This window comes from Podarcis erhardii (assembly GCF_964252035.2).
Source record: "Podarcis erhardii genome assembly, chromosome: 17".
In the NCBI taxonomy this organism is placed as follows: Eukaryota; Metazoa; Chordata; class Lepidosauria; order Squamata; family Lacertidae; genus Podarcis; species Podarcis erhardii.
In genome coordinates this window covers 395974-420564 of record NC_138515.1, presented here as the reverse complement: position 1 = coordinate 420564, position 24591 = coordinate 395974, and the positions used below count along the sequence as shown (strand labels likewise).

At 45.1% G+C, this 24591-nt stretch overlaps 1 protein-coding gene across 12 annotated transcripts in view; it reads left to right on the top strand.

Moving 5' to 3' along the window:
* The window catches only part of LOC309331995 (uncharacterized protein), a 116546-nt gene that overhangs the window by 37037 nt on the left and 54918 nt on the right, over nt 1–24591 (top strand). For 6 of the 12 annotated variants that reach the window (XM_081844597.1, XM_081844593.1, XM_081844596.1 and 3 more), the window contains 9 exons: nt 7–47; nt 1426–1569; nt 1733–1867; nt 12056–12106; nt 12555–12623; nt 13076–13153; nt 14643–14708; nt 17183–17239; nt 21513–21596. In XM_081844597.1, coding sequence (XP_081700723.1) covers nt 7–47; nt 1426–1569; nt 1733–1867; nt 12056–12106; nt 12555–12623; nt 13076–13153; nt 14643–14708; nt 17183–17239; nt 21513–21596 — 725 coding nt within the window. The remainder of the gene's footprint in view (nt 1–6; nt 48–1425; nt 1570–1732; nt 1868–12055; nt 12107–12554; nt 12624–13075; nt 13154–14642; nt 14709–17182; nt 17240–21512; nt 21597–24591) is intronic. The other 6 variants (XM_081844601.1, XM_081844600.1, XM_081844602.1 and 3 more) reach the window with 6 other exon arrangements.

Below are 24591 nucleotides of genomic sequence, written 5' to 3'. Positions count from 1 at the left end.
TTTCAGCTCAGAGAAGAGATTTCAATCGGGAGCAGAGATATTACAAGGTAAGATCTAGAGCTTACCAACATTTTTTGTTTACTTAGAAATATGAGTTGAAGTAGGGGGCGATGGGATCTGTGTGTGTAAACCCTGCTTTATATTATCAGGTTCTACACTTTGTGACAATCTCTCTGCCCCGCTGCCAAACACCTGCTGTCTACCTGCTGCAGGTGGGGGTGTCAGTGAGTGAAACTCCCATTGTTCTGGGCGCATTTTGCGACTGGGGATTTCATTAGCGCAAGCAGTTTTTGAGCTCTGGGTGCAGTACTGCGCCTAAGATTTCAGATTAAAACTGCAGAGTGGAAGGAAAGGAAGACCTTTTCTGCCTCCCCACTTCCAGCTACTCTCTAAGGACCCTGGAGAAGAGACCCTCTTAAGAATATTAGGGGGGTGGGCAGGGGAAGGACTAGACCATGTGAAAAAATGAACATAATATTTTAGCTGCAGTTCATTTATTTCCAGCTTTGTATTCTTGTTATAAAAAAGCATGCCTAGACATTCCGTTGTTGCATCCATAACCTCGGTTTAAGGTGCCCTTTGGCTCCTCGCTTTCCTATCTCCGTTTCTAACCCGTGTGTGTGCGTGTGTGTGTGTGTTTAAAAGTGCCCCTGGCTGCAGCTGGCCTGCAGTGACTTGCACATGCCTAACCCTTTAGTGCTTTAAAATCCTCCTGTGCCTGTGCAGTAGGGATTTAAGAGATAAGTGTATATTTATGTTTTATTCTCTTAAAAACACTTTCTGCCTTCAGTTGACAGAGGGACAGGTGGCTTTAAAATGCCACCCTCCCAGCCGGTTGATTGATGGGATATTCATTTTGGAAAAGGCTTGAAAACTCAAGTCACCCATTCAGAGAACAATCAAGACTTGGCCATGCCCTGGGATGGATGAAAGCATTAGGGTTGTTAGCAGAGGTAAGGGACGTGTCTCCAGTTCTCAGATAGCAGTGGAGGACTTGAAGCTGCGTATTCTCTTGGATGATATGCCACTGGGAGCCCCATAAATGACTGGGATAGATGTGTGATAAGCAGAGTTCAGTGACAAAGCTTTGTATGGCAGAAGGTCCCATGTTCAATCCCTGGCATCTTGAGTCAGAGGATTTTGCGTAAAGGGTCTCAGAAAAAAACCATTGTCTGAGACCTTTTGAGAGCTGCTGCTTGAGTAGATGGCACTGGGCTATGCAAACCCTGACTTACTACAGTATAAGGTAATTTCATCTATGGCCTGGTGAGTTTGTGTTAGAGGTTGGAGATGGTGTCCTTTTCTTGTGCTCTCCTTTGAGTCAGCCAGGGTGGCCAATGGGCTCACGGTGCAGCTTGGAGGTTCTGGGTTCATGGTGTTGGCTTCCCCGAATCCCTCCTCACCCCCTACCCTCTGCCCTTGCAGCAAATTGGTTGTGGTGTGTGCCAAGCCTGCCAGATGTCTCAGGACTGCGGCATCTGCAGTGTGTGTGTCCTGCGAGCCAAGAGCCCCGAGCTCCGCATTGGCATCAAATGTCTGCTGCGCCGATGCTTGAAGATTGTCAAAAAGGTACCACTGGCTGCTCCTTGCTTATTCCTCGTGTCCCTTTCCAGAAATTCTGCTGTTCCTTGTTCTTGGCCTCCCTGCCCCAAATGAACTTGGCAGCCATTTCAAGCCTTAACAGTCCATTTGTCTCTCTTTCCTTTCTCCCCGCACTCCTTTCCCATTGCAGGGCCTTGAATGTGGTATGTGTCAGGCTTGCAAGATAACTGAAGACTGTGGGAGCTGCAACATCTGCTTGCGGAGGCAGAAACCAGGCATGAAGCGGCAATGGAAATGTCTCAAGCGCCGCTGCCTTAAACGCAAGGTGTGTATGCTTCGCCTGACTAGGTTCTGCATCCCATGAGAGTCTGTTGTACTTCTATCAGGGCACTGAGCAAAACAGGATGGGTGGGAAAGGAAGGAGACGGGAGCAAAACAGGATAGGTGTGAAAGGTGTCAGGAGTTCATCCTACACTCGAGTAGGACCCTGGCAGAGACACATGCCCGACTGGCATGTTCTCTCCCTCCTGCTGGATCGTTCAGGAGCTTCATAAGCTTTCTTCAGCCTGAACATCACAGTGACTGATGCCAACCGACACTGGCACACTTAGGGATCCACAGAGTTTGCGCAACATGAGCGTGACAGACCTCAGCAACTCAGCAGTTTGGCTAATCTACTTTATTTACATATAAACACACACGGAGCACTGCAACATGGCTCCCTCTCCCTTTTGCATCAGACAGCAAAGAGAAAAAGAACAAAGGACAATAGTCCCACTTCACGGAACACAGTAACACAAACATCCTGTCTCTGTCACTTCCCACTCTGTGGAGTCGAAACATATACCGTCACGTGAAAGACAACAAGCCTATGACTGCAATCATGGAGCAGGAATTCTAACAAAAGGAAGGAGATGGGGGCATTGGGGCAGTGGACAAAACTGTGGTTATGGCGTGGTTTTATCTTAGGCAACATGCTTCTGCTGTTGCACCTTTACTGGACCATGGCAAGTTTGGGTTGACTTCTATACTGTTTTCAGAACATTTCATTGGTTTTATAGGATTGCCTTTTGTGCTTTGTTTAGAGTGCTTCCCAAGTCCTAAAAACATGCATTTTGTCAATCCAATTTCTGTGCTCTAAAGCTGTTACTGAGATAATGGTTAAATTCTCTTGGATTCTCTTTCTTTTTAGTTGTACGTTCATAAAGGCAACAGTCATGTTTCACACAATGTAGCTTGCATTCCAGTTGTGTGGTGCTTATTGAATTTATCAGGTTCCCAACTTTGAAATTAAAGTAGATGAATATTCTTTGTGGAGTAATGCCTTTCATTGAGCCATCCAATGAAGTTAGTCTGCTGTTAATAGTTGTGAGATGGAAGGACTTTGAGAAGGGGCTTCGAGTGGCCTGCTTCAGAAACTTCTTCACTCTTGGAGGATGTCCCTGCCATGTAGATTTGAGTCCCAACAATATCTCATGAGTTATCCTCTTTTTTCTAGTTGACTTTTTTGTACTGTGTTTTTTAATCTTTATTTTATGTTAAAACATTACTAGGCTGCTTTTCTGGGCAATGCCCATCAAAGCAGCCTACAGCAGTAAAAATATAATACAAAATCAACTAATGCTACCCAGAAATTCTGTGAGTAGATTATATTGCCTAGTATGAAGATCAGTAGCTTGATTATTACTGATACTAAAGGAAGTTTGGGAACTGACAATCATTTTCATCTGAAAAAATAACCTGGATGTCTGCATGATTTAGATAAACTCATCCCAACTCCCCAATTACTGTTCAATTCTGCTTTAAGGCATAGAATCATAGAGTTGGAAGGGGCCCCAAAGGTCATCCAGCCCAGCCCTCTGCTATGCAGGAATCACAGCTAAAGCATCTGTGACAGATGGCCATTCAAACTCTGCTCAAAAACCTCCAAGGAAGTAGAGCCCCCACCTTCTTAAATATAATTTTCACTAGTTTTTTATTAATTTTTCATTAATAACACTCCAATATGGGCCACATTATTACAATGTCAAATCATACCAAATCATAATACAATTTATAAAGCCAATTATACATTTCAAATTAAACAAATTTGGTGACTTCCCATTCTTTGATCGTCCGGAGATAATTATTCCTAGGTCCTGCGCATAGTCTCATATATAATCCAAATACAGTAATTCCGATCTTGATTCAGCAATTCCTTTCTTCTATTTTTGCAGCCACTAGTGTAATGCCTTTCACTCATATTCAAAAAATCCATATCTATTAACTTGCAAGAGGGATTTAAAGCCTGTAGTTTTCTGTGTGTAAATATTTTTCCTTTGTACTTCCTTTCATGTTATAATCAATCATTCGTCTTCCACACTGTCTCCCTTCAAGAGCTGTTTTTTCCAACTGCGTCCGAGCAATCACCATCTTGTTTTCCTGAGCCAAAAGTATACAGTGGTACTTCGGGTTACATATGCTTCAGGTTACATACGCTTCAGGTTACAGGGTTAACCCAGAAATAGTACCTCAGGTTAAGAACTTTGCTTCAGGATGAGAACAGAAATCTTGTGGCGGCAGCTGGAGGCCCCATTAGCTAAAGTGGTACCTCAGGTTAAGAACAGTTTCAGGTTAAGAATGGACCTCCAGAACGAATTAAGTTCTTAACCCGAGGTACCACTGTACTGGCATCTGGCCATGGCTCCAGGCGGACATCCAGCTCTTTGTTCTTTCCATCTCTTTTAACAAGCTGATGTCTCACGAAAACAATTATAAGTCCAAACATCACAGTATTTCACACAGTCTTTCATTTGAAGAACTCCGTAGGTAGTTTCTAAAGTTTTTGTAAAGTCCCTCTTGCGTTCCATTTATAATTGTAATCCAATAGTAAACTCAATCCATTAATATCTTAAAAAACAGAAGTACTCCTGCTCATGGGAGCCACATTGGAGAGTTTCCAATTCATGCAGTTGAGATTTAGGAACCCTTTGGGGTTCCGCAGGGCTCAATCCTATCCCTCTCTACATGAAACAACTGGGTGGGGTTATCTGGAGGTTTGGAGTACGTTGTCAGCTGTATGCTGATGACACTCGGTTCTATTTCTCCTTTACATCTGCAGGTGAGGCAGTGGAAATGCTGGACCAGTGTCTTGCCTCAGTAATGGACTGGATGAGAGCCAACAAACTGAAGCTCAATCCAGATAAGATGGAGGCACTGTTAGTGGGTAGTTCCCTAGATCAGATGGGTGGGAGGTGTTAGAATTCAGGCTCGGTCAGAGGTATGTGCCTATCTCTCCAGGCACCGGCTGAATTCTTTCGACCTCCCTCCGGCGACTCCCGGCAGGAAAAACACACGAGGTCCGTTCCGGCGATTTTCCTCAGGCTGTGAGAAAAACACACCAACTACTTCTCCTCCTCCCTGCTCCCCAGGGAGGGGAATCAGACTCAGACAGAAATGTATCTACATTGCTTTTATTCCTGTCTTTAGCAGTCATACAGTAAAAGATGTCTGCTCTCTTCAACAAACAGAGAGAAACTCCAAACTCCACCCATGTACATCCTGTACAGGTCATATGACACACACTGAGCTCACATCCGGTGCTCAATAAGGAGAATGGACTGCCCCTTAGTTTCCATGGCAACAGTCACATACATCCTGTCTGGCTTTGCAGCCACAAGCAGCTGACTGAGCTGCTAGAGCCTTTGCTTGCTGCAGCATTGCTGCTTTAGAATAACATACTCCCCCTAAAGTATCAATGCGTGCTGCGAGCAAAGCGTCATCCAGAGAAGAAAACAAACAGTTGTTATATGTATAACATTCCCCTGTTGTTTCAGTTCCACCCTTGAAACTACCCGTCATTGGTTTCACCAATGTCCCTTCTGGTTGTGTGACTTCCAAGGAATGAGTGCATCTGCATTACCTTGGTTAGCAACTCTCTGTTGTGCCTTTGTCTCTGAATCAGACACAGCTTCAATTTGACCTTGGTCGTTTACAACAGCAACACATGCAGTAGCTAGGTTGGCAAACTCCTTTGAATACCTCTTGGGTGGTACACCCTTCGTTGCTCTCTCAGACCTACGTAAGAGGTGCTGCTCTTCTCTGCTTTCTGGTTCAGCCTTTGGACTCTTTGGAGAACCAGTACCAATTGTAAACAGTGGTTCATCCTCCTCTTCTGAGGGTCTAGTCATTGTGTGAGATTTCCTCTCAATGACTGTGATAACTGAGCTGTCTGAGCTATCGCTGTCATCGTCAGTACTACTGAACTCAATAAAATCAACATCATCATCATCATCAGAATCATCATCATCACCTGTGGGAAATGTGTGAACAATCACTTGCTCCTGTTCAGGAGCACTCTCTAGAAATTTTGTGAGAATCACCTGACCAGATTCAGACAAAATTACTCTGTAGAGACCCTTTTCATAACCCACAAAAATGCCTCTGGCATTCTTTACTCCACCCAGAGCTTCTGTCCTCACATGAGACCCAAAAACCTTGAAATGGGCAACAGAAGGTTTTCTGTGGAACAGTTTCTCAAAAGGAGAACTTCCCAATTCTTTTGAAAACTTTCTCAACCACGTATAACAAAATGACGTTAGCGACTCAGCCCAGTACTCATGTGGCAGATGTGAACTAAGCAATTGCGCTTCCATTCCCTTTTGCAATTCTTTGTTCACCCTAACACAGACACATCTGTTCCAAGCTTCTTCGGAAGCTGCAATTTTGTGTCTTATCCCTTTCTTCTTCAGGAACCTCTGGAAATCCTGTAAAAGAAAAATTGGCTTCTCATCTGTGCAAAGACAATTTATGTCAGCATCATGCATATTTTTAACCTTGTCACAAAACTCTTTAAACCTTTCTAAGGCTTCTTTCGGTCTTTCCAAAAGATAAATCCAGACAAAACCTGTGAAAGAATCAACACATATTAGGTAATACTTTGCATTGCCTCTAGATGGTGCTAAAGGACCAATCACATCAGCATACACCCGCTGAAATGCCCTGTCGACCCTTGGGGTGACCTGCTTGGCGTTCTTCTTGGCTACACCTGCAAAAGAGATCATGTTAGAATCACAAGAATTACATTCCATGTAATCATTTTGATCAAAAGTCAACAAATACAGTCCATCTTTCTCTTTGGCAGAAAGATACAACTCTCCATCTTTGTAGATCTCGCAGTTCTGATCATCATAGGACAGTTTTAGTCCCTTCTTGGCAATCTGCGAAACGCTGAGCAGATTGTACTTCAAATCTGGAACCAAATAAACATTGTTTATAGTCAAGTTCAGACTTTTAAGATACACAGTCCCAATTCCGGTGGCTTCCAGCTCTTGACCGTTGGCTTGTTGTACAGCGAAGCTTTGCTTCTTAAACGACGAAAACAAATCCCTACGATGGGTCATGTGAAATGTGCACCCAGTATCTATGACAAAAGCGTTCTCCACTTCTGGCTCGGTTCCTTTCGACATCAAGGCCTTTGCAGTCCTTGCCTTTGACTTGGCATGACCTCTGCCTGACGCCTCAGACTTCGTGGAGCTTCCCTTGGCTCCTTTGTTCTGACGTGGCTTCTTGCAGTTCCGCTGAAGATGCCCAGTTTGTCCACAATTGTAGCATCGGACAACGTTCAGTGCTACAGCATTTTCTCCAGTAGCTACAGCAGTGGGGGTGTCAGAACTCCGTTCTCGTCTCCCCCTGTCCTTCACCTCCAGGGCAGCAAGTCTGTCATGTTCACAAAGAACCACGGCAAAGACCCTCTCCGACGTTAGATCTTACGCTGGGAGGGACCCCAGCTGACTGGCAACTGTTTTGTAAGTCCGATTCAGACTGTTGATCACCATGAAGCAAAACACTTTCTCCTGCAGACGGAAATTGCGTTCCACCATCTGTTGACGCAGAAATTTCATTTCCGTCAGGTGCGCTTGAACATCTCCATCAGGCGCAAGCCTCAGGTTGGTCAGCTTCTCAAAATACAGCAACGCTGAAGAACCTGCATCTCTCTGATCTGTCCTTCTCAGCGTGTCCCAAACATCTTTCGCGTGCTGTAAATCTTGTATATGGATAAGCTGAGAGTCTGACACGCACAGAATTATAGCGGTTCTGGCCTTCACATCCTGTGACTCCCAAGCACGGATGGGGTTCTCAATCACCCCAAACAGTCTCTGATTCTGCAGCAAGGCCTTCATCTTAATAGACCAAGATGCATAATTGTCACTGGTCAGGAGGGATGGAGAAGGCAGGCCTCCCCCCTTCTTAGCATCCATTTTGAGTCCTTGCATTAACTCTCAAACACAAGCCTCTAAAATCCAATAGCTGGCTTGTTTACACTCTGTGCACCTGGCAGCTATAACACTGGCCGCTTGGAAAGTCCCTTCCAACAGTTCCTTTGGGCCTAAGTCATAACACGAGCTGTTTTTGCCTCTCTGAGGCTCAGCCTGACTTACAGCCCTTATCTTGAAACTGGCCTGCGTTGCTAAGCAACAGCATTCCTTTCCTTGGACAGGAAAAACCACAGGAATGTTTGGAATGCAGAGCTCTTCTCTCTCGGAGCTGTTTTTCCCAAACGTTGCTCCCATGAAGCAGAGAATGAATCAATCTGCATTCACACTTCTAAGCCCGAAAATCTCATACCTGGGCTCCGTAGCTTGGCTTTCAGCTTGTTCTGGTCAGCTTCTGGCTGCAGAGAAATAGCCTCTCACTTCAGGCTTCCATGGAGCGATGAATACAGTAGCTCTGCCACTCCTTGATGCAGACTCCCATGGATCGAAGCAACCATCAGCTCTGGTACCACTGTTAGAATTCAGGCTCGGTCAGAGGTATGTGCCTATCTCTCCAGGCACCGGCTGAATTCTTTCGACCTCCCTCCGGCGACTCCCGGCAGGAAAAACACACGAGGTCCGTTCCGGCGATTTTCCTCAGGCTGTGAGAAAAACACACCAACTGCTTCTCCTCCTCCCTGCTCCCCAGGGAGAGGAATCAGACTCAGACAGAAATGTATCTACATTGCTTTTATTCCTGTCTTTAGCAGTCATACAGTAAAAGATGTCTGTTCTCTTCAACAAACAGAGAGAAACTCCAAACTCCACCCATGTACATCCTGTACAGGTCATATGACACACACTGAGCTCACATCCGGTGCTCAATAAGGAGAATGGACTGCCCCTTAGTTTCCATGGCAACAGTCACATACATCCTGTCTGGCTTTGCAGCCACAAGCAGCTGACTGAGCTGCTAGAGCCTTTGCTTGCTGCAGCATTGCTGCTTTAGAATAACAGGAGGTTGCCTGCTCTTGATAGGGTTACACTTCCTCTGAAGAAGTGGGTACATAGCTTGGGGGATTCCTGGATCCTTTGCTGTTGCTCAAGGCTCAGGTGGCCTCCGTGCCCCTGAGTGCCTCCCATCAGCTTCAGCTGGTGGTCCAGCTGTGCCCCTATCTGGACAGGGATAGCCTAACTACTGTTGCCTATGCTCTGGTAACTTCAAGGTTAGATTACTGCAATGCGTTATATGTAGGGCAGCCTCTGAAGGCAGTTCGGAAACTTCAGCTAGTGCAGAATTCAGTGGCCAGGTTGCTCACCAGAGCAAGATGGTTTGAGCATTTCATACTGATCCTGGTCCAACTTTACTGGGTACCAATTAGTTTCCAGGCCCAATTCTAGGTTTTGACCCATAAAGCCTTAAATGGCTCAGGACCGCAATACCTCAAAGACCACCTCTTTCCATGTGAACCTACCTGGGCCCTGAGATCATCTCCTGAGGGCCACCTTCGTGTGCCTCCTCCTTGAGAGGTCTGGAGGGTGGCAGCACGAGAACGGGCCTTCTCTGCAGTGGCCCCCCATCTCTGGAATGCTCTCCCCAGGGAAGTTCGCCCTGCACTTTCGTTATACACCTTTAGGCTCCAGGCAAAAACGTTCCTTTTTAACCAGGCCTTTGGTTGATTTAATTGACATCCTATGCTCTTTTAAAATGTGCAGTTTTGGGGGGGGCGGGGGGTATTGGGTTGTTTTTATTTTGATTATATAGTTTGTGGTTTTATATTTTGATTTTCTTCTGTGAACTATTCTGAGACCTCCGGGTATATGGTGGTATATAAATTCAAATAAAATAATAATAGTAATAATAGTTGCTGATATAACCCGTCCAACTTTAAAAAGCTGATCACAAAGGCATCTAAAAGTAAAGTGGTGACAAATTCTACAGGTAGGGTAAGGATATATATTTGTTATACTAAGAGACCTCTTGAATTCATTGGATGGCTTTGAGGTGTTGGGGCATTTAATGAATAAATATTCACTCCTTATCCCCTTCTGTGGGAGTTTACAGTATGAAGCTTACATAGATGTTGCCTCAAATAACTTACAACAACAGCAACTTTGAAATGCTGGCTCACTGATCTCCCTCTTTTATTTATGGATGCTTTTATCTTCTCCAGCACTATTTGTTGTTGTTGTTTAATTGTTTAGTCATGTCCGCCTCTTCGTGACCCCCTGGACCAGAGCACGCCAGGCACTCCTGTCTTCCACTGCCTCCCGCAGTTTAGTCAAACTCATGTTGGTAGCTTTGAGAACACTATCCAACCATCTCGTCCTCTGTCGTCCCCTTCTCCTTGTGCCCTCCATCTTTCCCAACATCAGGGTCTTTTCCAGGGAGTCTTCTCTTCTCATGAGGTGGCCAGAGTATTGGGGTACTATTACAACTGCTGAAATGAAGTGGCCAACGTTGTGTATGCTACTTGGATCAAAGACTTAAATTGGTTGCTTTCACTTTCTACCTTCTGATATTCTTTTCCACTTGTCTGCGGAGTGAGTTCCTCAGAAATACTGGCTTGCATTTTGAGACTTGCTGTTGCCCTGGGCAAACTGACAATGTAGCCTAATAAATTTTAAACAGTTTCCTGCAGCTGCATATTGCTGGGGAAAATCAAAGTCACAGGTAAGCTTTCTTTTGGGGAAATCTTGGGTACTGCTACTCCCCACCCCCTTGAGGAATCCTTGATAGACTATGAAGGAACCCATATGGTATAGTAACTTTTTTTTACTCCATGCTTCGCTTTACTTCCAAGAATACTCAACTTCTGGATCATTTAGGATGATTTGGGATCTCCCCTTGAAATATTATTGCATACGTTGAAATTCCTGACATAACCATCAATTTGATGTGATCCATACTTGGTCTCTCTGCTCTAAGAGCAACATTAAAAAGGTAAAGGGACCCCTGACAATTAAGTCCAGTCGCGAACAACTCTGGGGTTGCGGCGCTCATCTCGCTTTAAAGGCTGAGGGAGCCAGCATTTGTCCGCTTCCGCAGACAGTTTTCCCGGGTCATGTGGCCAGCATGACTAAGCCGCTTCTGGCGAAACCAGAGCAGCGCACAGAAATGCCGTTTACCTTCCCGCGGGCAGCCTAAATATGTAGCACATGTAGAAGTACCTCTTAATACTTACAGGAATGAGCCTAACCTCCTTCCTCTCCCCATCTCAAACTCACACGTTTTCCACTGTCCTCCATTGGCAAGGCCATGAGGAGACCAAAACATTCAGATTTATTAATCACAGATTAGTAGGTTGTCCAAACTTTTAATTATACCTTAATCTTAACTATGAATAGAGGAAACAATCCAATTTCATAAACTATAGTTTGAAGTAGGCTTGTTTCTATTCACCGTAAAGGTAAAGGGACCCCTGACCATTAGGTCCAGTCGCGAACGACTCTGGGGTTGCAGCACTCATCTTGCTTTACTGGCCGAGGGAGCCAGCGTACAGCTTCCAGGTCATATGGCCAGCATGACTAAGCCGCTTCTGGCAAACCAGAGCAGCACACGGAAATGCCATTTACCTTTCTGCCGGAGCGGTACCTATTTATCTACTTGCACTGCGTGCTTTCGAACTGCTAGGTTGGCAAGAGCAGGGACCAAGCAACAGGAGTTCACCCCATTGAGGGGATTTGAACCGCCGACCTTCCGATCGGCAAGCCCTAGACTCTCAAACACAGAACCTAAAACGTCTTGAGGTGGTTCTGCTACAGCCCAGTGGCATGGTTATCACAGAATTCAGTTCCTTGACAATCCTTCCTCCCTCTTTCTTTCTTTCTTTCTTTCTTTTGCAGTTTCTAGCCTTTATGGCTGTGAAATTATACATGAAAATGCAAGGGCACTGCTTGCTGAAATCTCAGAAGCCAGAGAGGTTTTCAGGAGGAGGGGTAGAGGGTCAAACATGATTACAAAATACTTAAAATTAGATAAAACAAGGGATGATGGAAATGTGAATAATGTGTACTGTTTATACATGTTGCTGGATTCTGCTTTCCTTGATGAGAATGGTCACTTTTCATGGTCAGTGCAGAATTAACCACACCTGGAGACTTCTCTCCCATCTTCTGGGTTATCCTTCTTCTAGAAAAGGCTTTAGCTTGTTCTGTGAATATTCTGCTTGCCCTTCCTGTCACACACACTCTTGGGTTGTGTGTTTTGAGATTTGTATTGATCCTGAATGAGGTGGTGACCTGTAGCTCTGGCACTAACCATCTCTCGATCCTTTCAGAAAAAAATTCCACCCAAGAAAGATGGCTACAGCACGAAGAAGCTTACAGTAGTAAGTACCTGCTGTGTTGCCTTCTCTGGGTTTGACATCTCTTAGTTGATTCCATTCCTGTGGATGTTGTGCTCCTTTATTCCATTTATATTGCTTCATAGATTTACATGTAGCCTCTTGGTTTCTGGAAAAGCGCCTCTCTTGCCATTGGTATGTTTCCCCCTCTTGTTCAGTCATCAGTCATGGTGAGGGCCTGCAGCTTGTCAGGCTAATGTTGGGAGCAGCAGCATGCTGATCTCATGTTCCTCTTTTGAGGACACTGGCTGTACTAGCTGGTGTGTTGCGATATGTAGCCATCAGTTGCCAAGTTGGAGACCTTGGGCATGACTTTCTCTGGGTCTGTATTTGTTCTTGGGGAGATGTCTTGGCGTCTCGTTTCCTCCTCATCCCTTGGCAAGTCTGTGCTGTGCCTGATGGCCTCTTCTGTCTCTTTCCTGCTTGACACCAGGAAATCCTCTCCATGGAGGAGACCTTTACGCCAGCACAGCGCCGGCAGAAGAAGTCAGCACCCGTGACAGTGAGTGGTACTGAATCTGCATGCAGCTCATGATAGAGGCAAGAATGTGTGACTGCACACAGTCCATCTGATATTGGACTCAAGTTCTCCCCCCACCTCAAATCCACATATCATGAGCCTGGGAGTAGTGTGTGTCATAGTGGGTGTCAGAATGCCCAATTTATCAGACAGATAATGGAGAGTTCGATTTATGAACTGGGTCGACCTGGATTTAAATGCCTGCTTGGCCAGTAAGTTGGTTTTTTTTGTCAGACACATTCTCTTTGTCATCTTAGAGGGTTGTTAGGATAACCTAGGATAGCCCTCTCATTTCCTTGGATGATGGAACACAATGCTGTGTTTTTCATCAATAATCTCTTAGGATTATATGCCTGGTTTCAGAAGTCCCTTAGCTTTGTGTATGCCTTTATCTGTTCCTGTATTTCCCCCCTCTTTCCCCCTCTGCTTGCCAGGATGGGCCAGCTCCCAAGGTCCAGCGGGCCCCAAGGGGACACCACAAGAGGCTGCCAGCTGCACCACCAGCATCTGCAGTGAGTGGGGATCAAGACATAATGGAGTGTAATTTTTCAGTCCTGGCTGAGCTGATATGATTGGAAGGCCTGCAGAATGTCGGCATGCGCTTGCCTGGTCTCCCATTCCCTGCTCATTTGGGATATTAATAATAGGGGGGAGAATCGTCAAACCTACTGCTAGCTGGTCACTGCCATCGCATTATTCATTGAGAGACTGAAATGCAGTTTACAGTAAAGCAGGTTTGGCTACGCTGTCCATAATCTTCAAGTGTGGTGTGCTGTGGCTTCCTCCAACTGGATCTTCATGAAAGAATGAAAGCAAATGTGGCCAATCATCTTTTGGCGGAGTGTGCTGCAGCTTGAGCCCTAAAGATCATGGTGATATGCTAGTGCCTGCTGCATTAAACATGTGCCTCTTCTGATTCTGGTTAGTTATATTCCTAGAGTGCTGAGCTGGAGACTAGGCCCTGGCACAAGCACTGAAGGGGCAGGCAGGCAGGAGTGCAGGCTTGCAAGTAGAGGTGAGCATAAAATTGTTGGAAGGGACCCTAAGGGCCATCTAGTCCATTCCCCTGCAATGCAGGAATTTCAACTAGATCATACCCGACAGATGGCCATCCAGCCTCTGCTTTAAAAACCTCGAAGAAGGAACGTCTCCCACTTCTCGTGAGTCTATTCCACTATTCTTCAGCTCTGACTGTTGGAAAGTTCTTCCTGATGTTTAGTCGGAATCTCCAAGTTATAGCAACCAAGTACACTAAGAATCTGTGCATTGTTAGCATACAGTGGTGCCCCGCAAGACGAATGCCTCGCAAGACGGAAAACCCACTAGACGAAAGGGTTTTCCGTTTTGGAGGTGCTTCGCAAAACGAATTTCCTATGGGCTTGCTTCGCAAGACGAAAATGTCTTGCGAGTTCCTGCGGGGTTTTTTTCCTTCCCCCCCCCCTTTTCTAAGCCGCTAAGCCGCTTATCTGCTTATCCACTAAGCCGATAAGCCGCTAAAAGCCGCTAATAGCGCTAAGCCGTCAATGGGCTTGCTTCGCAAGACGAAAAAACCGCTAGACGAAGAGACTCGCGGAACGGATTAATTTCGTCTTGCGAGGCACCACTGTACTTGGTTGCTACAACTGGGAATAGGAGGAACTGAGGAACTTATGGATTAGAGTAGTCCTAGAAGCAGGAAGATTGAGTCAAAAAGCCGAGGGAAAATAGGCACAATTTTAAGCTCAAGACGCAGTCCAGAAACACCTGGATCTTCCTTGTATCTTGCCTGCATTAGGCCTTCATTTGAGGCTCTTGGTTTTTCGTGCCCCAAAACTGACATGAGATGCAACATACATCTCTTGAGTTTCCCTTTCTGCAGCACAATCTTCCTCCTTTGAAAGAGGTGTCCTGTTGTCTCTTCTTTCTCCTGTACTGAGCTTTCGGCTGGGTCTGCCCTTGATGACTCTGAACATGTGGGGATATCTTCACTCTTTCTCCTTTCTTCCTTTCTTTGGCTGCCAGGATGGGCCCCTTCCCAAGGCCCAGCTTGCTGCAAGCTGCCATCGTCGAAAGCGCTCTGCTACCACAGTAAGTGGCTTGATGCTGGATCCTACAAAGATGTTTGTGTTGCAGCACAAGTTTTTGTGGGTCATGTGGGTATTCTGTGAGAGCAAAAGATGGAGCAGCTCCCATGTGAAGAAAGGTTGCAGCGTTTGGGCCTTTTTAGTTTAGAGAAAAGGTGAGTAGTGGGTAATGTGACAGAAGTTTATAAAATTAAACATGGCATGGAAAAAGTGGATAGAGAAAGCTTTTTCTCACTCTCGGGGACATCCAGTGAAGCCAAATGTTGGAAGATTCAGGACAGATTAAAAGAAAGTACTTATGCACACAGTACATAGTCAAACTGGAATTCACTTCCACAGGAATCACTGGTGGCCACCAACGTAGATGGCTTTGAAAGAGGATTAGACAAGTTCAGGGAGGAGGAGGAGAGGGCCAAGATGGCTGTAGTCTTCTTCCACAGTCAGAGGCAGTAATGCTCTGAAGACCAGTTGCTGGGAATCTTAGGAAGGGAGAAGGTCACTGCGTCCTGCTTCCAGGTTTTCCACAGGCATCTGGTTGGCCACTGGGAGAATAGGATGCTGGACTAAATGGGCTGTGGGTCTGATCCAGCAGGCTCCTCTTACGTCCATAAGACATGTTTCACCACCATATGTCAATAAAAGTAAAATACTTGGGTCGAGTAAAATACCTGGGTCATCCTGGAGAAGAGTGACTAGTGGGGTGCCACAGGGTTCTGTCTTGGGCCCGGTCTTATTCAACATCTTTATCAACGACTTGGATGATGGACTCAAGGGCATCCTGATCAAATTTGCAGATGACACCAAACTGGGAGGGGTGGCTAACACCCCAGAGGACAGGATCACACTTCAAAACGACCTTGACAGATTGGAGAACTGGGCCAAAACAAACAAGATGAATTTTAACAGGGAGAAATGTAAAGTATTGCACTTGGGCAAAAAAAATGAGAGGCACAAATACAAGATGGGTGACACCTGGCTTGAGAGCAGTACATGTGAAAAGGATCTAGGAGTCTTGGTTGACCGCAAACTTGACATGAGCCAACAGTGTGACGCGGCAGCTAAAAAAGCCAATGCAATTCTGGGCTGCATCAATAGGAGTATAGCATCTGGATCAAGGGAAGTAATAGGGCCACTGTATTCTGCTCTGGTCAGACCTCACCTGGAGTACTGTGTCCAGTTCTGGGCACCACAGTTCAAGAAGGACACTGACAAACTGGAACGTGTCCAGAGGAGGGCAACCAAAATGGTCAAAGGCCTGGAAACGATACCTTATGAGGAACGGCTAAGGGAGCTGGGCATGTTTAGCCTGGAGAAGAGGAGGTTAAGGGGTGATATGATAGCCATGTTCAAATATATAAAAGGATGTCACATAGAGGAGGGAGAAAGGTTGTTTTCTGCTGCTCCAGAGAAGCAGACATGGAGCAATGGTTCCAAACGACAAGAAAGAAGATTCCACCTAAACATTAGGAAGAACTTCCTGACAGTGAGAGCTGTTCGACAGTGGAATTTGCTGCCAAGGAGTGTGGTGGAGTCTCCTTCTTTGGAGGTCTTTAAGCAGAGGCTTGACAACCATATGTCAGGAGTGTTTCCTGCTTGGCAGGGGGTTGGACTCGATGGCCCTTGTGGTCTCTTCCAACTCTATGATTCTATGAGGTGCAGTTAATAGGCATATTGTGTTTCTTCTCTGATGCTGTCTCTGCCAAGGGGTGCATGACGTGTCTGCATTGACTTATAGACATGAGCACGCTGGATTTTGGCTGTAGACATATATGTGTGTTAACAGCAATACCCATGCTGAGTACCGTATTTTTCGCTCCATAACACGCACGTAGTTTTTAGAGGAGGAAAATCCGTAGGCATGCCACCCGTAGGCATTCCCTCCATAACACGCACAGACATTTCTCCTTACTTTCTAGGAGGAAAAAAGTGAGTGTTATGGTGCAAAAAATACGGTACTTCCCATATGGGCATATTCTGATAATCCTCACACTTATGCCATCCCTACTGTCCTAATTTTAAGCTTTACTTGGGTATTTGAATCCAGGCTTTGACCAGCTTGTTAGCTATTTGGCTGATCTTTCTGCTGAGAGTGTGGGGAAATGCTCTTTGCCAATGAGCTTGGGATGAATTCCACTACAAATGACTTCCAGTTGCAGAAATTTAGGGAGTTTGTGTGTCAGATTGACCTTAAAGTTTTGCAGAGCATGCAGACTGAGTTGTTTGGTTTGGATGGCTTTTATCCTGCATCCTTCTGATATTGGTCCCACAAACATTTCATGTGGTTGCCTCTTGGGAATGGGCACAACTGTGATTGAATCTCTTTGCAAATGATCTGAATTTGACCAAGTTAGGGAAGCCAGTTCAATCATGCCTCTCCTGTATTTCTCTCAGCTCTTCTCTACTAATTTCATGGGAATTTCCAAATGCAGAACATTTCTGTTTACTCACCGCATCACCTCTTTGTCTCCCTTTTTCTAGAAATGGAAACCCACCATGGAACGGGATCCTGGAGGCATCCCTACAGTAAGACAAAGGGTAAGTAGGCAACAGGGAGCTATGTCTTACACAGTATAACAGCATTAACAGTCAGCAATATCACCTTGGAAAGTATCTTACACAAGTCTAGAGCAACCTGCATACATTATTCTGTTTGAATACTGTGTCCAGTTCTGGGCACCACTATTTAAGAAGGATGTTGGCAAGCTTGAACGGGTGCAGAGGATGGCAACCAGGGTCTGGAAACCGAGCCTTATGACGAGCGGTTGAAGGAGCTAGGTCTGTTTAGCCTGGAAAATAGGAGACTGAGAGGAGATATGACAGCCATCTTCAAATATCTGAAGGGCTGTCATGGAAGAGGGAACAAACCTGTTTTGTCCTGCTCCAGAGGCTATGACCCAAACCAGTGTTTAAATACGATGACCATATTCAAATATCTCAGAAGTTGTTCTGGAGGGTAGGACTTGAACAAATGACTTACAAATGGCATTGATTCAGAGGCTAGAGGGATATGTCTAGGACAGGTCATCCTACACCAGTTTGGTACCCTCCCATCAGTCTCAGCCAGCAAGGCCATGACTGATAGGAGTTGTAGTCCAAAATCTGGGGGGCACCAGCTTGGTGAAGGTTGGTCTATGTAGATAAGGGGAGGTGCTTACAGCTTGGGGAGCTTATAAGTTCTCACAAACAAGTTTTTGTTTTGAGGGTGTTTGCTAAGTTTTTACAATACCAAATTCTTGTCTAAACAGTAGATGGATGGGGAACTTTCCCAAGGGCAAAGGGACTATAATCTTAAATTCAGATTGGTTGGGGTACAGATCACTAACAGTGATTTGTTGAATGAATAAACTTTATTACAGTCACAGACCAGAATAAGAGAAACATATGAATAAAATAGCAGTTGAGATTTAAACAGGTGATTGTTAAATCAAATAAGAACAAGGAAACAAGCATAGGATAAAACATGTGAATAGAGTACAGAATAGATAATTGAGGAATAAGAACTGATAATTAAAACAGATAAGGACTAAAAGACATACAGTTAAAACAACTATAAGGGGTGGAGCTTAGGGGAATAGCGGTCTTGCAATATGGGCCTTCAGTTTAAGACTGGTTTGTAGCACAAACCATCCTTCAGCGAATATCCATCATGGCAGTGCAAAACCTAGCAACTGAGTATGTAACATCTGGGTTTTCATCCTGGAGTAGTAGGGAGATGTTGAGTTGTTCTGTATGTCCTGGGAATTTGTGCAGGATAGGCAGGATAAACCTGGCTCGTATGTCTATATAGTACTGGCAATGGAAAAAGGCATTTTCCATTGTTTCCTGCCCAGAGCCACAGGGGCATTTCCTCTCCTCATAGAATCATAGAATCATAGAGTTGGAAGAGACCACAAGGGCCATCGAGTCCAACCCCCTGCCAAGCAGGAAACACCATCAGAGCACTCCTCGTATGGTGGCTTCCTATTACGGCCTTCTTGAATGGCTGAGGGAAGGGCCTGACAACAGGCCAGAGTGAAGGCCCTACACTGTTTGGGATTTCAAGGTTGGTTATATATGGCATTTGGGAGGTGAGGTATCTACTGGTTTCACTGATTAGAAATTTTGGGGACCTGGCTAGGTCTGCTTGACATTCTGTGTCTTCCACATGCTGTTTAATGTTTGTTTGTTTTTTTAGCTTGTTCATGCTCTATGTCAAGTAAAATCTGTGGGTTGAAGCCTAGAGTAGTTATATTTTTCACTGCTCGTTTCCATGTTGATTGGAAATCATCCTTAATAGTCAGGGGAGCAAGGCTGCTCAGGAAGAAAGATAGTCTCAACCAGTAATTAAAAGTGGCGAGCCACACTCTGGCCTCGATTCTCATAGATCCAGTTTCAAGACATATGGTAGCATTGGAGACGTGTTTAGGCACTTGTAGAGCAGATCTTAAGAATTTGGATTGTATCAATTATAGTGGTGCGTAGTTGTCAGAGGGACCTAATTAGGCACTGTATAACAGCTGTGCAATCCATTTAGCCTCAAACAGTTTGAGGGCTGCAGGTATATAGTGTCCACCTTTGGTCCTGAGGTACTTGAGGATAGCATTTGCGCTTCTCTGGGCATTCCCTGCAAAGTAGTCGCCATGGGCTTTTGAAGCAAGTGACCTTTTCAATCTTGTGACCATTGATGTACCATGCATGTGGTTTGGGCCTCTTGGCAAAAACCATAATTTTGGTTTTCTGGTAATTGAGTTCCAATTGGCTCTCCTTGCAATATGTTGCCAGTGTTTTCATGGCTCTTTTAAGGCCTCATCAGTGTTCTTGAGAGGATTGCTGCGTCATCTGCATAAAGCAACACCAGTGATTTGCTAGGATCCTCCCTACCCACTTGAAGACTTTTGTTTGTTTTCTGCTTGTTTTATTCTAGAAAATCTCTTAAGGAGATTAGGAGATAAAATAGCTCATGCAGAAAGTGCAAGTGGAAGTGAAATGTCCCAGTTCTTGATCATTGCATCTGAAAGCAAGCAGAGGGCTGCCACAGATTCAGAACAATATTTTGTGAGTGGAGTTATAAAAGCATTTATTTAAAAAGAATGGAAAAATGCCTTCCTTAAGAGGGCAGAGAAGGAAAGGATCATAGTTTGGCTTGCACTGTGGATCTTTAATTTGTGGTCCACTTGCTGTATTGCCCCAATTTTCTTGGGTTCTCTTTTCAAAGACACGTTCTTGAAAAGGCAGATGTAGCTGGCTCATAAAGGCTACAGCTATAACTCATTCTCTAATAAGGTGCCCAGCAGCCCCTGCTGAGCATGGTTCTTCCTGGGTGAAACTGTCACTGGTCTCCTGGTCCACGAAGCTGGGTGGCCCCTCTGAGCAGTCTTATCTGCCCTTTTTGAAATTCATGTCAAAATGTCATGGAATTTCCCACACAGTGGTACCTTGGTTTTATAACAGCTTAGTTTATAAACAACTTGGAAATAGTAAATTGCAAACCAGGAAGTAGGTGTTTCGGTTTGTGAACTTTGCCTCGGAATTAAAACATGTTCCGCTTCCTGTTGAGTCTGTTCCATTTCTAAATTGAGTCTTCCTGCTGCTGATTGGAGGCTTCCTGCTGAGTCTGTCAGCTGCTGTGTCCCACGCAACACAAAGTTGATATTTGGAGCTTTTTTTCCATTTTTGTTTGTGTGCCTTTTTCGTGGCTATGGCTTGTGACTTTGTTTTTGTGACTCTGTGGAACCCAGTTCAGCTACTGATTGATTGTGTGACTGTGGAAATGGATAAAAGCTCTGCCCCCTCCAAACAATGACTATCATCAGTGCAGGTTAGGGGGAAAAATTAATTTTAATTTTTATCATCTACAATACTGTCTTATTTGCTTTCATTTTATGGATCAATGGTCTTGTTAGATAGTAAAATTAATGTTAAATTGCTGTTTTAGGGGTTGTTTTTAAAAGCCTAGGATTAATCCATTTTACATTACTTTCTTCGGGAAAGCATGCCTTGGTTTTAGAACGCTTTGGTTTTAGAATGGGCTTCCGGAACGGATTAATTTTGGGACCCAAGGTACCACTGTATTCCCCTAAATCAGTCAGCACTTGATGATTTAACTAGAAATAAGGCTTAGTCTGTGTGAGTTATTAAGTTAACTGTATCAAGACTCAGTTGCTCCAAAGCAGGGTTCGGCAACCTAAGGCCCATGGGCCACAAGCGGCCCATGGGGGTCATTTAACTGGCCCATGGACCCAGCCTTCCGCTCGAGGACCCCCGCTGCCCACTCGGTCGGCTTCCGTGTGCCGCACTAAACGGGCATGGAGCAGAGCGGGGACTACCTTCCACAATGCTGGAAGTTCCTGCAGCCAATGGGAAGCGAAGCTGCACACGCCTGAAATAACGTTTGCACACGCACGCACACTCTGGTCCACCACGGCGTTTGCGGGGCTGTGAACTGGCCCAAGCCACAAAAACCTTGCCGACTCCTGGTCCAAAGTTTATAGATAGTGTGCTTTTGCTCCTGGAGAATACTCCTTTCTGTATTGCAAGGGATACTGTATCAGACTCCGTGCAAATACTAAAGTGAGTTGAAATCATGGTGTTGCACACTGTCTTTTCTACCTGGGGTCCTGCTCCCTGATAAGCACCAACCCGACTCATTTGGGAAAGCTCTGACATGTCGCGTGGGGCTGAGCCTCAGCAGGGGATGAGGTGCCTGAAAGTCTTGCATAGGTAAAAGAATACTGCAGCATTTCCCAGCATGTAAACTTCTTTGTGGGAACAAAGGAGACTAGAAGGGTCTCCTTGACCACCCCAACTCACGTGGGTTTCTTCTTAACAGAAGAAGCAGTTAGGAGCAGTGAAGGAAAGGAAGAAACCTGGTCGTCCCCCCAAGCATCCCACTGCCCAGCTGAAGAACAATGTGGTAAGCATATGACTTTTCTGAATGGGGGTCTCTGGGATGTGGTTGAGCTACAATTTATTTCTACAGCCATTTGAGAAAGTGATTTGAAGCACATTTTCTTCTAAGATCTTAATCAGTGTACAGGTGCCCAAAGTTGTGTGGTGTGTGTATCACAAATGGAGACCTGCATTTCCTTCCCCCTTCTCTCATCATGTGATGGGAATCGATGGAGTCCACCCAGAAGTCTGCACTCCCAAGTGGAATGGAAAATATTAACTGTGTTGGGAGCTGATGAAGCCTTGGAAATTGAATCGGGAAGGGGAGGGATTGTGAGTGCTTTAGCAGCCCATCCTGTCCACCCCCACGGATGTGTCACAATCTGAAAATACAGTGGTACCTTGGGTTACATATGCTTCAGGTTACAGACTCTGCTAACCCAGAAATATTACGTCGGGTTAAGAACTTTGCTTCAGGATGAGAACAGAAATTGCGTGGTGGCGGCACGGCATCAGCAGGAGACCCCATTAGCTAAAGTGGTGCTTCAGGTTAAGAACAGTTTCAGGTTAAGAACAGACCTCCAAAACGAATTAAGTACTTAACCCGAGGTACCACTGTAGTTTGAAAAGCTAAATCAGCTATGTGCCCAGGAAAGAAGTAGAGAGAGCAATGAGCAACTTGAAATCTAATTAGCATTTAATGAGACTGCAGTGTGTGTTATTTGGGAAACTCGCTTCTATTGTTATTATTATTATTATTATTATTATTATTATTATTATTAAATATTATTATTTTCAATTAATTCACATTACATGTTAATTGCCATACACCTTCATCATTGTACATAACATGAATATATTATTTCTGCAAATTCCCCACATCTAACCCTGCAACCACCTCCCCTTATACCCAAATGCCCGTGTGACTTCCTTCAACCACATGTTTGATATCCAACTTATTACTTAATTACTTATTTTTTAAAAACCTTCAAAGTGGTCTACCAAAACAAAAACCAAAAAAACACCAAAGCAGTAAAATCAAGAAAAATTAACAATCCTACTTTAAAACATACAAAACATTAAGATTAAAATTGCTTCAACTTCCTAAGCGTCTAGGTATGCTTGCCTAAAGAAGAATGCTTTTAGCAGTTGCCCGAAAAGAGTCTAGTAAGGCACGTGCTTTATTGCAATAGGCGGGGAATTCCAAAGTGCAGGTGCTGCCAAGCTAAACAATGCAGTACAGATATTATGTGGAACATGTAGTAGCTTGAAACAACTGAAGAGGAGGTTTTATTTATTGTGATTTCACCATGCTCTGTATTAACTGAAAAGGAAAACATTTATTTAAAAAACCGGACTGCACAGCAGCAATCTACTCGCCTGTGAGTCTCATCATGATCAGTGGGGCTTATTCCCAAGCCAATGGTGCATAAGATGGGCTGCTATCCTTTGCACTCCTTGCGTCCAACTTGTATCTAAAACTCTGCACAAACCTGCACCAGAGAATTGTAGAGTTGGAAGGGATCCCTGAGTGTCATCTAGGGGCAATGCAGGAATCTCAACTAGACCATCCCTGACCGATGGCCATCCGTCTCCTGTTTTTCCCCCTCAGCCAGGACACACAACAACGGAGACTGGAGGTGGGGGGAAAGATAAATTTTGACAGTGGGGCAGATTTGTCAGGCGCATGCAGGGCCAGCTTGAAGACTTTACACAGAGAGGAACCCCACCCGCATGTAACGTAACAGGCAGGGAGCCAGCTCAGATAGAAAGACATGGGGGGGGGGACACACAAAAGAGTACCAAAGTCTGTCCAGAAGTAATCAGTAGCATACATATGAAAGGAAAGGTGAGAGAATAGTTCCTAATTGATACAAGGGAGACACAGATACACAAGCACACAGAAGTAAATAATCCAAGTGTGGCTTGATGTTATGTCATCGAGTTGTTAAGTGTTATGCTGTTAAGTGAAGCTAAATCCCCACTGGCCCATGACAGAGGAAATGAGGCACATTCATTTTATGTTACACGGATAAGATTATTTTAGTACGGTAACCCCATCCTGAGAATGGAGGCTAGCACGTGAGCAATTTCTGCGAAGGTTGGTGATAAATTTTCATCCTCAAAATTACTGCAACGTTTCTGTTATGTACTGAAGTTCTCACCCTGGGCCAGCAGGGGGATACTGTAGATAGTTATGCAAATGAAGGATCAAAAGTGACGTTCAGTGATTGGATAGTTTGTATGCAAATGAAGGATCAAAAGTGACGTTCAGTGATTGGATAGTTTTAGAAAGTTGCAACAGTTACAATTGTTCTGGAGCTCTATATAAGCAGGCTGACTGAGCTCCTCAGTTCAGTTCTGTTCCAGCTTACAAGAGCTGCTTTGGAGAAATCGCTGTGTCGTCTGCTATGTCAACCCACAATTTAACACTGGCGACGAAGGTGGGATCGATGGACATCAGAGCACAGCCAGATGCAGCCATCCTCTGAACTGAGCTGAATCACTGAGCGAAATCACTGAGTGAAATCACTGGACAGAACCAATTAAGAGCTGACTGTTCTGGCTAGAGCACTATGTTCCATCCATCGCCCTTCACGCTGGCATCGGAATCATGGCTTCACTTGTGCCTCTACCGCCGTTTGCGACAGCCTCTGAATCATGGGACTCCTACCTCGCTCGGTTCGACTGCTACCTCCAAGCCAACGAGCTGACAGCAGTATCAAAGGAACGGAAGCTGGGCCTATTCCTCAGCCTCTGTGGGCCTGAGGTGTTTGAGACGGCCTGAGCATTGGTTGCGCCTGAAGCAGTCCAGGCAACACCATGGGACACGATCCAAGAGAAGCTCCGCAACCACTACATGCCAAAGCCGTCCCAAGATTGCTGCCCACCATGCGTTTTACCACCGGAACCAGGCAGAGGGGGAGTCAATCAACAACTACACCACCGCCCTCAGACAGGCTGCAATGCACTGCGAGTTCCAAGACTTAGACGATGCCCTGATGGATCGAATCGTCTGC